This window comes from Notamacropus eugenii, chromosome 4 (assembly GCF_028372415.1).
Source record: "Notamacropus eugenii isolate mMacEug1 chromosome 4, mMacEug1.pri_v2, whole genome shotgun sequence".
NCBI lineage: Eukaryota > Metazoa > Chordata > Mammalia > Diprotodontia > Macropodidae > Notamacropus > Notamacropus eugenii.
The window spans coordinates 161466986-161482754 of NC_092875.1; the positions used below are offsets into that span (position 1 = coordinate 161466986).

A 15769-nucleotide genomic window follows, 5' to 3' on the forward strand; every position below is an offset into this window, starting at 1 on the left:
TTATTCTGGTACACTTGAAATAAACCACAGAAGTGAGGATATTAAATCAAGATGGACACATTTTAATCACATCCCCAGGTGTTCCAAGACATGTAGGAATGCAACATCACATTCCATTTTATTTTGTATCTAGTCTGAGGCAGTGTGTAGTTTAAATCTAGAATTAGACCAGAGTTAAATCACAGTGCCGGGTATGATTTTTGACAAATGAAGCAATTCTGTAATGAGATTTTTAGTTGCATAAAATACAAAGTAACTCAAAATTGTATTTTAGTGAACTTAGATTTTGTATGTCAGTGTGGCGCGTTATTGTGTGGATTGTGTTAATTTGTAAAGTGGAGTGAGCAAAAGGGAGTTTGTTAAAGGAAAATAAGCCTTCTGCCGAAGAGTTATGGAATCCAGAAATACTGGGATTTGTATCGCTGTGTATTTGCTCCACCTGGTGGATTTTGTTGTAAGTGTTTTAATCCATGTTAATGATATAAGGAGCATTTCTAAGCTATACACAGGAAGGTGAAACTTTCATTTCTCTATTTCTGGGGGCTACAGTTCTAGTTTAGGCAACACCCCCTCCACATTCATGTATCATTTGTCTCCTTTCAGTTTGAACACGATTTTTTGATATGAGAATAAAGTTCATAGTTTTTTCTCAAATGTATATAAGTTCCATGAAATAATACATTCTCTTCAACTGTTTGGCTTTTAGGCTAGCCAATGAATGAAACCAGAATTGCTAAGCTATCTTTTTGGTATACACAATAATTAGTGGTACCTTGTCATAAGCTACATTTCTGTGGGGGGAGATAATAAAACGTGTGAGCATTTGTGATTCTGTACATGTGTTTACTGAGCTTATGAAGATGGCTTTCTTTGGAAATCTTAAGGACTCAGCTCTACTTTGATCATCTCATTGTTCTTGGGGTTTTCTTTTTTGCCTCCTTTAGACTGTAACAACTCTGTAACAGAAGGTGAAGTTTTGAAAACAGTGCCTCCATATGCAAGGGATTTGGAGACCTTTTTATTGTCTTTAAAATTGTCATTCATAGTCCTCATTAGCATTTATTGTAGCAAGCGTACAAGCAGAAAATGTGAAATTGGTATGTCCTGAATAGCCCCACAGAGCTCTGGAGCCCTCCAATTTCGCCTGCAGTGTGGTGTGGGGTGGGCTTTGAGAGAAAACTGTCCAGATGGCAGCCAGCTCAGAGCAGGGCTGCCGGTTTTTGTCTCTGGTGCTAAGAGGAGGGAAAGTTCATTGGAGCATACGCCATCACCCCTGCGTTTTAACAAAAACTAACTGGCCAGCAGTAAGAATGGGGAGGTGGGGACGTGGAAACAAAGGTTTTCAAGAGAATGTTACAGTCTCTCTCAAATGAATAAAATATGGGTAGTTACTGATTCTCCCATATTAACTTAATGGAAATTGAAAAATGGAACAAAAATTAAATACACGAATGATAGATTGGATAGAATCTTATTCATGTTATGCTATAAGATGAAGGTTAACTTTTGTGTGGGTGCAGAGAGGAGAATTTTGGTGGTGTGGGCATTAAATAAAGGGAAGGTTGTAGTAACCCCCCTTAGATAAATAAGCAGGCATTTTACATTTGGAATTCCCAAGTACTTTCATCTTCCTTTAGTTCTTTTAAAAACGTGGTTTTGGTTTAACAGTATGATGAGATTGAAAGTGCCCATTGAGAGGCTACAATTTATCCTGGAGATAGAAGTTTCTGTCTCCCTTTTCCTATGCCTTCCCCAAACTTCAGCTTTCTCTAGGTTACTAGGTAGTGAAAACCAGAAATATAGTTGGTGAAAAATGACCCAGTTTGGATAGTTTGCCACCAAGACAATGAAAAAATAAAAATCCCAGAAACTGTGAACACAGATTAACACTTTCAGCAAATGTTAGTTCACAAATCTGAACCAAACTCTTTGACAAAATGATGGAGGGTGCCAAATGCCTTGGTTTGTAGCATCTTAACTATTTCAAAGAATAAAAAAAATTAGTTGTAGCCCTTGAATAATTACTTGTATGTTTATATTAATATTATTCTGTAAAAAGAAATAAAAAACCATATAGATTATCTGGTATATCAGCCTAGCTTATTATTTCCTGTTTTAGGGTTTTACTTCCTATATCTTCACATTCCATTGTGAGGACACATTATTTGCTCCTTTTTGATGAGGGAAAGAAGGGGTAACATTCCAGATGTACTGGAAACTTGAAGCTTTTAGTTTCATAGAAGTGATGGGTAAGCCTAAGGGTCACAATTCCTGACTCAGCCACTTTCTCTGGTAGACTAGGCTTCCTTCCTAGACATACAGAATTGTTCTCCACAGGATACCTTACTGTCAAGGGCTTGGGCCAGTCTAGTTGCCAATGACCCTATAGACTGGAGCTGTTTGGTTTCTCTGTTGTCTGGTAGGACTCATCTATTAAGAAAAGCTTTCTCTCTGCCGTCTGCTTCCTCTTTACTTGATTTCTTCTTTTACTTCTACTTTGGACCTCTTGGACTTCAGTGAATAACCCTTTGGCCCCCATAGTAGTGTTTATACATCCTCCAAATACTTGAGATAGTTGTCATGCCTCCTGCTCTTTGTCATGTAACTAAGGTCCTAGTGAACAGTTGAGAAGCTGCAGAACTTTGGGGAATAGATAGAGACCTGAGGAAATAATTTAGGGAAAATGGCATGATTATGGTCTCTTGTTTTACATCAGACTTAGATGGAAAGGATTTATAACTAAAACGTTCTCATAGCACACTTCAATATTTAAATGGACTTTAAATAAAAAAGGTTTTTCTCTGTACTCCTTGACTCCCCTATGGTTTGGTGTTCTTCGATTTTTGTTAACTCATATCCCAGTCATTTTGTTTTGTCCTGTGGATAAGGTATAACTGGATTTATTTCTGTTGCCAGGAGTCAATATATTATTCAGTTTCCTAAGTACACTTTTTAGATGTCTTTCAGGAGCAGAAACAAATTAACATACATTTTTATTAGGTGCTGTATCTATTTAATTGACTGTCAAACTGATGGAAAGTTAGGAAGCCATCCAGAGGAGAGGTCCATCTTGCCTAGGCTGATGTGTGAGTACACATTAGGTGGGTTTGCCCTGTCAGTGGATGCCTTAAGAAAACACTAATAGCTTCCAGCTGGGTGGAAAATCACAACCTTTGGGGTCTGACAAAACTAGCAGATTTGAATTTGAAAGCAGAGCTAATGCCTCCATTTTATTTTTTACCACTCGCCCATAAATGATTATTTTCCAATATGTCAGCCTCATTTGGTGGCCAGTGGTCTGAAAGTGAAAGTGGAACAAGCAAGCCGGGAAATCTGGACATTAGTGAGTCCGCCCTTTCAAGCTGGTATGCCACTTTGTGGAAGGGTCTACCCTAAGATCAGGGGGGTCCTAATGACCATTCATCAAAGCTCGTTGACTGATCATTGAGTGCCTTCTCATTCAGTTTATCAAGTCTTGCACATAAAAAGTCAGAATAAGCCTTATTCAGCTTTGTTAAAGCCAACTAGGAGTAAAATGCTCCATTTGAAGCTATTTTGCTCTTGTTTTTTCACTTTGTTAATGCAGCCTTGCTTAAATGAGTGCCTTTATTGGGTCCGTTAGAATATCTGAAACTATTAATTCTCTTGTATTGAATAGCTGGTGGCAGGCCAGAGCAGATGGGGTAGAAAAGTATTTGGTTGGGAGTATTACTTTCAATTAGGATCAATGAGGTTTCAGCTCCTTTGAATTAACTCACTTAATACCCACTGTGTGAAGTCACAATGTATCACAACAGCCTGCTAGAAGCAGAGAGGAAAGTTGAGAAGACCTGCAGAAAAGCTTTGAGTCCAAATCTAACTTCTCTGTTACAGAGAGCTTTCATTCACTACAGATGCATTTCAGTAGAGTTGTGGTCTCTGTTGGCAAGTCAGGTTTGAACAAAAGATAATCTGTGCTTTAAAGCTAGAATGTTTTGGAAATAAATGAAAAATACCCTGGAGTAATACAGTACACAATCCTGCCTTTCTAGTATGTGATATAAATCTATTGTAGTAAACTGGTTTGTGTGTTTTTTTGAACAGAGCCCAACTTGATGCAGTTGGCTACATTTTCAGACATGGAGAATGTGAAAAAACGGTTAACAACAACAACAAAAAAAACCCCCCAAAAATAGTCAGTTAAAAACAAACTTTTTTTTTTTTAAAGCACTAGGCATTCTTAATACAAAGAATGTTTGAATTAACAGGATTATTTATAATGAAGGAATAGAATTTACTTAGGTTAGCCCAGGAATCTCTCTGTTCTCAAGCTATTGCCTGACCAGTTGGTACATCTGTAAAGGATTTCCTAAATGATGATGTGACAGTTTATTCTGTACCAGGCAGAACATTCAAAATGGTCTTAATTTATCCTGTTTTGTGCAACTCTATAAATAAACTCATTGTATCATTGAGGCCCCTCTTTTGTTGTAAGATCTGAAAGCAGAGGTCTTGCCTCTCTTTTTTAAAAATTTTTTTTATACCATGTCTTTACTTTTCTTAAAGGGAAAAGTTATTTGTATCTAAGGGACTACATAAAAGTACACATCCAGGATGACTTCTTCAGGGAGGAGTGCCAAAAAATGGGTGGTTGCCTGCTTTAATGTATTAAATAATGAAGGGGGTAGGGGAAACCTATGCATGCAGCTGGTTGCTTGAGAAAATGCTGAACTAGTCTCAGATGCTCAGGCATTCTCTTAGCCCCTTCTACAATCAGATTTCTAGGTGAGAATCTCCAGGGATCCAGGTTTTGTTGACGTGGATCAATTTAAAGTGGCAATTACTGTAGTCAGATAACAGCTTAAAAAGCCTTTTTACACATAGAAAAGATACAGAATCACACAGCATATGGAAGTTCAATTTTCTGAGCTATGGTTTAGGGACTTGCAACATACTGATATTAAGACCCAGTTTTAAAACCAAATATCATCCAGTTTTATTAAAACATGTTGTGCATTTTGACATGTGATTTTTCTATTTTAAAGTAGTCTCTGCATATTGATGAAAGGTTGGGTTTCCAACTGTGAAAATGTTTTTTGGTTTTTTTTTCTGTTTTTAGGTAGACATAGTATCTTTAAAAAAAACCAGCAACACACAAACTGCTAACATTGGACTGAAAAAATGCCTTGTTTAAAAAGAAAAATACAAAAATTCAGGGATGGCAGATTTCTATAAAGCCCTTGATGGCATGGATTTAATTGATTATCACACTCACCCCTGCTATAAAGCTTTCTGTCATAAGAATGTTTCAGCTTGGCTCTTAACTGTACTGAAATCCATTACACAGAACCTCATTACAAGTGACATCTAACTAAGATGAACAAAAAGATTGGCCTCATAAATAGGGTGCAGTATACTATTAGTGACAGAACAGAGTAATCATTATGAATTGTAGTCTTTTTACAAGTTACATCTGACAATGATGGATTTTTGTGGGTTTCATAGATGAAGTAGTTCTTATTGGGTGCAGCCTTTAGGTACTGTTGAAGTTTTTATTTGCTGACAGTGTTTATCAAAGATGATTTATTTTTTGTTTGTGTAGGGGATGTGTGTATGCATGTGAGTTTGTGTGTGTGTATTTTCTTTGAAACAGGTTGGGCTCTGTTGTGCTCTTGGGAATAGGTATGAGAAGAGTGTGTGGGTAGATAAGTCTTTGCCCATGTTCCCAAATGGATTTTATCAGTTCTTTGTGGCAGCTAGCAGAAGAAATTCATTGAATCTGACAAGGGCTAAAAGCATACATAGTATGTATCAGGCAAGACATGTTGAGTACCACTAAGGGATAGCAAGAGTTAAAGGTATAAAGAAAGGGCTTATGTCTGTCATATTAAAGGAACATCCAGACTTTTCAGAAAATCCTGTATTGTATCATTTCTGTGTTTAGAGTGGAGTGAATAGACATTGGGAAAGTAGAGTCAAAGGAACCCTGCATATGCTTGTCATTGTGTTGCAAAAAAAAAAATATTTTCCTGTAGTAAAACACAAATACATAATCCTCTAAAGATTTGCAAGTGTTAAATTGAAGATGAGTTTTAGAAGATAGCAGTTTTTTCCTCATGCCTGGCATTTTTGTGTGTTTAGAGAAGGCATGCAAGTCAGGCAGGCTATGTTTCTCCTATGAGGCATGGATGTTTTACAAAGAACTAAAGAGGGACTGCTGAGAGGAAAATAGCCAGCTTTAGATAAAGCACCATAACAAAGACTTGTAGTTTTATATATCATGGTGTCTATTAAAGCTTAATAGGGAAGAGTCCATTGAATCTAGCTCAGCATACGTTATTCATGGGAAGGATAAACATTGAAGGTTGTGCAAAAAAAAACCACAAACCAGAAATCGGGAAGCTGTGGTTGTTTAGCTGCTTTTGAAAAGGCTTTCCAGGGAAGATTTTGTTTTCATCTCCCATGGATCCCTATGCAAGGTAAAGGAGGGTAAGCTGCAAATGTTTGGAACATATCAATGCAGGAATCCCAGGGGGTTAAAAGCACTCTAGTAAAATAAAAGTGGTCTGCTTCTTCTAAGTGTGCTCTATTTTACACATACAACTGAGAAATTGACAAAGAGAATGACTCTGATACTTTGCTCAATGTCAGAAATTAGCATAATTTTTAAAAAATCTTTAAAAATAGACTTTTATACTTGCTTTGAATTTCCAACAGAATAAACCAGCCTAGGGGTATATGTGTATTTATACTTTTAATTAAAAAAAATCAAGTCCTAAATTATACAGTTAAAGTTGAAGGAAAGCATTTTACTTTTGGGAATGAAAGGAAGCAGGTCCTCTTAAATGGCCTTCTTGCCCCCATTCATTTGGCAAAATAAGGGTTAACTTTTTAGAGGAAAAATGAATTATTCAGTGTTTAGCTTATCATTCTGTAGTTTGCTTTCTGTTCTGTGGTACTCTGGAACTTGCCAGTGAGAGGTAGAGTAAGAGGAGTCAGCTGAGGGGAGGTAGGGGTTGTGATAATTTGCACACACATCCCTGTCATTGTTCTGCCTGAAGAGACAGGGCTGGGTTCAAGGCCACATGTGCTCCTGTCATCATTCACATATCTGCTCCAAGTGCAATACGGAATGTCAGCTCTCCATCTGTCTTTGCCTGGCAAACGCACGCGCCCAGCATCCTGCCTCCAGCTACGTTGCCACAGTCAGTTCTGATGGCCCTCCTCACTTCCCTGTGTTCATTCCAGAACAGGAGGCACTGAGCCCTAAATAGGCTTGCTTTTAGGAGAGAGCCATTTACATTGTGGTACACTTGATTTAAGGATGCCTGGTGAGTTAACATTATTCAGATCTTCTTTCTTATTTTTAAAGGAAGAATGCCTACTTTTTAAATTACATATGGAAAAATAGGCTCTGTACCATGAAATGTGCAGTTTTCAGGGGACTTGATCCTAGTGTGTATATGTGTGTGTGTATGTGGGTGGGGGCAGAATTGGGGTGGTAAAGAAGACGGGTGAAAAGGTTAACTGAGTAGTTCAGTGTGTGTGTGTGTGCGTGCGCACGTGTGCTTAAAGAAATAGTGGAAATATTCCCTGGTTTTATTTGTGGGTGCAGTTTACTCTGGGGCTTAAGTGAAGAAAGAAGTATTGTGTGCATTCTTGCTTTGGTTGGCTGACAGCTATACTTGATATCAGTGAACAGAGAACATCCCAATTGTAGCAGTAGTTTCAGGTATAGAGGAATCCTGGGAAAAGATCCTGCTTTATGCCACAGCAAAGTAGAAGAAGCACTGAATAGATGATTTCAATGTTGCCTTAAACTGCAGTCTTTGAGGTGCTGTCAGGCAAGTCAGTGAAATCGGTCAACAACAACAACAACAAAAAAGCCAGTCGTAGGGATCTTGCTGATTTAGTGAAACTGTTGTGGAACTGGAAATCTAGTGTTTATCAATTTCCTAGAGAAAATGTTATCTTTGGAAGCAAGACGGCTCTCCTAATTATTGCCAGGGAAAGCAGTACTCCCTCTCTACTGGGCTGCCTGGGATGAGGTTTCTGTGAGAAGCCTGACCAGAGAATGGATTGCATCTGCAGCCTTCAGAGGGACTGAATTGAGAGCCATGTGCCTGATGAACGCAGCTCATCTCCAGATAAAACAACCAGGGACATACAAGCATTCTACAGCTGGATGATTTTGTGGATTATTTGGATATCATAAGCAGAAAAAAAAAACACTGCTCCTGGTCAGTCTGTATACACCTTGGTAGATGGTATTTAGAAACATTAACTGTCAATTTTTTTTTTTTACCTTAGTTGTATGTAGGTATCTTTCGCTGTCTGAGAATGCTTTGCTCTTCCTGATTCTTTAGCCTCCTAGTTCTGACCATCATTGCTATATATGCATAAGAAGGTTTCAGTTGTGATAGCATTTTCTTTTCTCTTTACCTACCTACCTTCCTTCCTTCCTTCCTTCCTTCCTTCCTTCCTTCCTTCCTTCCTTCCTTCCTTCCTTTCTTCCTTTTTTCTTTTTCATTCTTCAGGAGACTAGGAATTTATATGGTTGAAATGTGGGGAAATTAATTTGCATAGATAATGACTGAGGTCTTTGAAAGGTCATTTTAACTCTTTAAGTTCTGAATTTGCTTTTACATAGACTAGGTTGCTAAAGATAGGTATGTGGGTTTGGAGTCTGAAAAATTGCCTGTTTATAATAAATGGAAGCCAAAAGCTGTTTTATTTCATCAGTTTGTATTCATGGCATTCTGTAGTCTGATTTTTTCTGTTGTCACTTGAATCATCTTGTTTTCATTGTAAGCACTCAGCAAATATCTATTCAATGAATAAATGAATGGATTTCTTATTTATCAGATGTTTGAAATTGATTAAGACACTATTTATGAATAAGTGATTAAAAGAAGATGATTAGCACTTTATAGGCCTGTGGCTCTAAAAATCAATCTTTATGATGGTTAAGTTTCTAAATATTTAAAAGATCAAACTATTTTAAGGGTTATGGGGTATGGATAAATGTCTTTGTATTAAATATCAAATTCTTACCATCGAAATACATCTAAAAGTAATGTTTACCCACCCCCTTCTTAATGAAAAATAGTCCACTGCAAGTATTAGAAAACCTTGTACTTGGATACAGAGAATACACTAACAGCTGTGACTGAGAACATGTGCCAACGTGGAGATACTCAAGCAGATCTGACACTTGGCTATTTTTGACACCCATCTGCACTTTAAAAACTCTCCTATAGGGTCTCAGTCTGTTCACAGAATATTTTAGCCCTTTAATAGATATACATGTATATGTATGTAGTATATGTGCATATATGCGCTATATATGAACATGGTGTGTATATGTATGTGCACATATATGTATATGTGTAATATTAGCCATATACACATATGCAATATTAGCCATCTGGGGCAGATTTTAAAATAAACACATTATGTGCAGAAGATTAAAAAGGATATGTTTTATGTAATCTGATATTATGTCATTGCTTTTTTGTTAGACTACATTATTTATATTTCAAAGAATCTTTAGTAGTTAAGGTGTCAGAACTGGTTCCTGGTTGTCTAAAACATGATGTAACAGAGATCAGATTGAGGATCTCTTTCATAGAAAAAGGGTTCCCTGAAAACAGATGTTGGCAAACTGAACTCGTTCAAAGACTTGTCAGTGTTACAATGTGACCGGCTCCTAAACCTTTAATGTTGGCAGGTCAGAAAGCCACAGCTTAGGGTTTGCTAGTTAAGAGATGAGTTAGGAAATGTAGATGTCTCTGTTGGTAAGAGCATACCCACATAAAATTGGCTTACAGAAGACAAAGGTGGCAACACAGAACCATGTGAATCTGATAAGCTGTGGACTTAAGAATTTTCCTAATGTTCATTTAGTTAAATTTAGGAAATGGACATCTATTTGGAAGTGATATTAAAAGGAAGAAACTACTTTACTCTGGAGAGTTTGGCTATGTTTAGGTGTAGAAGTTTACTCTAAACTTTATGAAATATTTATATATCTGTTATTTTTTGTATAGCATTATCAAAGAGCATACGCTGACCCACAAAATCATTATAGCCTATGGCAGTATTTAGGACTGTTTCCTTAAAAGGACAATAAGTGATCACAGTCACTGTAACCCCAAAATAATGCTGTTCTTTCAGAAGATGGCCTGCTATTAGGTCAGACCACCCCTTCTTTAGTCCTGTTCTCCAGATGTGCCTGGAACTTTTTTTTTAAAGTTCAAGTTTCAAAAAAAAAAAAAAGGCGGAGAGGGGAGGTTGTTTTCAAAATCTGGTTTTACTTAAGACATCTCCATCCTGGAGTGCATTTCATAAATTGCCCACATATTTTTCTTAGCAGAGAACTTAACTGGCTGTAATTTTTAACACATGGCCACATCATGTGATATTTTCAAAACACTTGCACACATAGCTTTAAGAAGGTCCCAGCAGAAACGATTCATCGTCTCACAGCCAGCCCATTTTTTTAACAGCATATCTGCATTTTCCATTTAGTAGAGCTATATATTATTAGCTTACATTTTTGGGTAGTAAAACAGTGCATTGCTGATTGTAAAACATGGACTTTATTATCTGCTGAAAATTGATTTGGCATTTATAGCCACTGTGTACTAGCCTGTTTTTCTGTTTTTAACATTAGTGCTTGCAAGTGATGATTTGTTTAAAGAACAAAAAATGAAATTGGTATGGACAGGCAACTGTTGATGTCTTTGGTAACTGAACATTTGGATCATCTCCCTGTGTTTTTGTTTGTTTGGTTTGGTTTTTAACATGCATCTAAATGCCATTATATGACAAGAACAAAATTCACAGCAGTCTATTAGCTATTTCCCTTGTTGGTGTGCCATTATATCTAGCTCACATTCTGCTCCCCAAAATAAGCCTTCTGCCAGCTGCGAAAAGGCACTGGAGAAGCTATAAACACCCCAGTCCAAATGTTGACTTTGCCCCAGTCTTTCCTTTATCGCATGAGGTACCTTTGCTTTGTTTTAGGAAGTTAAAAGGAAAGAAAAGCTCCCTTCTTTCCTCCTGTTTCTCTTTCTTACCCTCAAAAGGTTGTTTGAAGGCTTAAATTATGATGTATGCAAAGCAGTTTGCAAAACTTTAAGTGCTATATGAAGATTAGCCACTGTTATGATGATGATAATGATTAAGGGTTCCATGATGGGTAACTATAATATGAGAGTATTCTGACCATGCCTAGGCTAAAAAACTGAGAACTTCATGAAATAACAGAAAATGTAATGAAATAAGGTGCTAAGGTATTAAGTAGTAAATGCTTTTTATGTTAGACTAAAAAAAAAATTAGCATGTTAGATCTCATTGAATTTCATAATGGTCTGGTTTCTTTGGTGCTTCTGGGTTGGCTATAAAAGATTTATTTTATGTTCTCTTAAACTTACTGTCTTTTTGTTCTCATCTAGTTCTAGACATGCATCTTTGCTACTTTTTTTAGTTTGGATGTATGGGTGTAAGTGAACACATATTGTTTGGAAGCAATTTCTACATGGATATTAGATTTTTCTTGGTTAACAATTAGTCATCAGTTTAAATGACTCAGAACCTCAGAACAATAGACTTTCACACCTGATCAAGAAGCAGGTTTATCTGGCTAGCTTTTTGAAGCAGCTGTTTGCATTAATTCATATTAATGTAAATGTACATTCTCAGAATTTCTAGCTTAATTATGTTTTTAAACCTGTAAAGTTCTAGTCAAAAGAAACAGGGAATCCTTCTGAAGTCTCAACAGATATACATAAATATCTCTGAATCCAAAATGCATCTTTAGTGATATGTCTTTTGGAATTCCTTTATTTTTTGGGGCATGAGGTTCTCAGGAGCCATTTTGAAGTGGATATTTGAATGTAGACTATTGAAATGTGCAATTTGAAGCAGGGGGAAAGAGTGTAAACTATGTACATTATGAGAATAAGTAAGAATGGGAACTATATTAAAGCTATGCTTTTTCAATAAAAAGATGAGAGACATAACTCCCTTTGCTAATTGGAATAATCTTGAATAAAATAGAAGAGAGACTATGTATTTGTGGGCAATGATACTTATTGCCTGAGAACTGGATTTAAAAGTTGCAAGTTATTTTTTTCTAGATCACTTATTTCTTAGTTTCAGAGTCAGTCCTTAAAGATTGTGTAATTTTATTGATGAGCTTCAAATACTTTTATTTTAGTATTTCCTGACTTATCATTTAACAACATACTTATACAAAATCCTTCTCGTATGACAGTTGGTTTTATTTTTGGAAGTTCCCCTAAATTTTTGAGGGAATTTGAGTCTAAAAGACCAACTAGTTGCAGACAGGGCCTTCTGGGAGTGGGAAAATGAAGGTTTCCTTACCATGCGATAATTTCATCGCTGTCAGTCTTAAGCAAAATGACACTGGTGATTTGGCATAGTGCAAGGTCATCTTTAATTATCAATATCAGTATTTGTTGAATGGAAAACTTTGTAGAATTTTGGGGTAATGGAAAAGGCTCCAGATGTGGAAGTTCAAATCCAGTAAGTTAATAGTCATATGAAGCTGGAAAAGTCACACAACTTTTGAACCTTAGGTTCCTGATTTAGTAAACGGAGAATACTACTGCTTGTTAGTATGTATGTGAAGAAGTGACAGAAGATGACAGAAGACCTAGGTTTCAGGGATGGCTCTGACATTTATTAGCTGAGTGACCATTTTTCCTAGTTTTAGTTTTCTCATGTAAAATGGAAATGATGAAGTTGCTGTAAGGGTCAGTGCTTTGTAGACTTTAGAACATTATATAAATTTTAGTTATCTCACTGTGTTGTTAGGAAAATCCCATGTCAATTAGAGCTATAATGAGTTCATTTACTCTTCAGATACATATCAAACATATCTCAGGTTAATAGAAGGAAATTTAGCTTTCAATAGGAACAGAAGGTATTTGTTTATTTGTCATATCCTTAGTATATTGTATTTGTTCTTCAGATGTTTCTTATTCTCTATGCCCCTGTTTGGGGTTTTCTTAACACAGACACTGGAATGGTTTGCCATTTCTTTCTTTAGCTCATTTTACAGACGAAGAAACTGAGCCCAACAGGGCTGAGTGACTTGCCCAGAGTCATACAACTAGTAAGTGTCTGAAGCTAGATTTGAACTCAGGAAGAATTTAGGCCCAGTGCTCCACCCATGGCACCATGTAGCTGCCCTAGTGTGTCAGATATCAGAAATTCATCTGGATCTCTGAAAGCCTGTGTTTCTGACATGATTACCAAGTCAGAGACTGACCATTTCCCAGTCAACAGGGTTAATTCAACTTTTTGACCATTGGTAGTAGTGGTGGTGTTTTGGTTTTTGTTAAACTTTCTTTGGAAATAGCTATTAAATAGTGGCAGCATGGTATACATAGGACCTAGATTCAAATCTCTCACCTTACATTTACTATCTGCGTGATGTTGGTCCATGGATTTGGGTCTCAGCTTCCTTCTGTAAAATGAGGATGTTGGACTATATGGCTACTGATACTATCCTTTTCTCTTTTAAACTTAAGGTCAACTATCTGAAGCCATATGCTCCAAAGGTCTTTTGAGATACTTGGGTAGAATTTTCTCTTCTTCACTTTCTCTCCTTGCCTTAATTTAGTTGTATTCTTTAAACCTAGGTGTGGAGAAATATGAAAAGAGATGGTTTATTATAGAAAATTCTGTTTTTTAGACATTTTCCCTTTTTGCTCTTTATTTCTTCTGTTCTTTGGAGAATATTATAAAGTCTGGCTTGGGCTAGTGGTAAGCATACAGCACATGTCTAAACCAACTTATCTAAAGGACTTGATGTGAATGTCAGGTTTTGGATGCTTATATGCAAGAAATTGAAAAGAAAAAAAATAAGGAGGTATGAATGTGTTCAGAACCTTGCTTGTTTTTGTAATTTTGATTTGGATTAGTGATTTGAGACTATTTTTGACCTTTGTTTACAAATATAACCTGTGTTTAACATTACTTAAATATCGCCTATACAAATGAGAGACTTTTCATAATTAACCACATTTTGATTAAGTGTTTGGTGGTTTAGTTTGATAAAGCAAACGTCATGGTACATTTGAATTTTTCAGGTAGCTGATTTTAAAGTACCCACACTGAGCTTGTCTGTCAGTGTCCTGACTATGAGTAGGGTTACAGGCCCTAGTTGAATCGGAGGAGGCACTCAAGCTGGATTGCCTTTGGGAAGTTTAACAGGGCTTTCAGTGAATCTAAGCAATCCCTGACAACACAGTTCTCATCTTTTACATGCCATCCCTTGATGATGAGCTATGTAATTGCATGGTCTCAGAAGAAGCAAAATTGCAGATGATCCAAAGATCACATGTAATTTTTGGAAATAGGTCACAAGTCATGATTGGAAATAGGCAGACACATTTCCAATGAAGACTGGTGTGGGGAAAGTGTAATAAAAATATATAATTGAGAACATTTATGAACATGAAAGGTGAATGTGTAGCAAGAATGGTTAGTGATAGATGGCTTTCATATTGCACAGGTATCCACAAGATTCAAAGAAAAGGCCTTTGGTACTTTGGGGAAGGACATTATTTTTGAAGGACTTGTAGAAAGACTTACTTCAGGGATCTCTATTTCCTGTGTTCCCTTCACTGATGTAGATCTCAAACCCCCTAAAACTTAGTACATGACCTTTTGAGAGTTGCTATGACCAAAAAGACCATTACCTCTAATAGTGACTTGGTAATGAGCCTCCCCATACTTAACCAAGGTTGGTCTTTAGATCTCAGACAAGGAGACCATTATAGGCCTCTACCAGAAATCTTTATAGCCTTGCCAGACCTCCCATACATAACTAGTGTTCTACTAACATAACCTTGGAAGAGAACTCAGATTTGCTTATATGATAAAGTATTAGAATGACATTTTGTTGGGGTATGGAAGAATACGGATAAAAATTACATAGCTCTGATGGGATGATATTCTCATTGCTTTGGGGAGTGACTATGTTAATGAGATGAGGGCTCTGTTGAAATACTGAATTACCCATTTGGTTGAGAAAACCTAAAACATGTTGCATCCTTCATGGGTTCATTAAAGTACATCAAACATCAATTAACCTTTTCTTGTTTGGTTCCAGTCATGATTATAGACATTGTTTGAATAAAAACAGATATTTATAAATCAAATGAGATAATATTTAAGTTAATTAGCATAGTGTCTGGCACATAATAGATGCTGTATAAATACTCTCTTTTCTTCACTTACTGTCTTGATTGCTGTAAAACAGGGAAGTGTCATGACCTCTTTGAAGTACATAGGAGACATATGTGTATGTTAAATGGCCCTGGATTATGATTTTTTACGTTCTGTGCATTACCTTTGATAACTCTTACCCTCCTTACTATTAGTCACTTATCACCTCTTGCTAACAATGTGATAGCCTATTGCAATCTCTTCTTTTTAATTATTAGACTTACCATCTCCTATTTAGCATCTAGCTAACCAGAACTTATTAGAATTATGTAGAATGAAAGTATATATATTGCAAATGAAGTTCTGAGGGGGATCAAACATGAGGAAAATTTAGGATATGAACTTTGAAGCCCAGTGATATTGTGTTCCCTATTTTTATGTCTAGGTACCTATTTTTTGCTTGCTGGTTCTGGGTGATGTTCCAGTTAATTAAAGTTGTCCTCTAGCTGAGTTCTGAATAGGTGAGGTATTAGTGTATGCCTTCTAGAGAGCCTATTATTATTACTTTCTGAATTTCATCGAAGAA

General features: G+C 36.5%; 1 protein-coding gene across 4 annotated transcripts in view; it reads left to right on the forward strand.

Annotated features, from left to right (window-relative positions):
- The window catches only part of RUNX1T1 (RUNX1 partner transcriptional co-repressor 1), a 174833-nt gene that overhangs the window by 42869 nt on the left and 116195 nt on the right, over positions 1-15769 (forward strand). The window contains exon 1 of one of the 4 annotated variants that reach the window (XM_072603576.1): positions 7221-7310. The exons of the other annotated variants lie outside the window; for them this stretch is intronic. Coding sequence (XP_072459677.1) covers positions 7304-7310 — 7 coding nt within the window. The 5' untranslated portion in view covers positions 7221-7303. Of the gene's footprint in view, positions 1-7220; positions 7311-15769 lie in introns of those variants that run through there. 4 annotated transcript variants of the gene reach the window in all.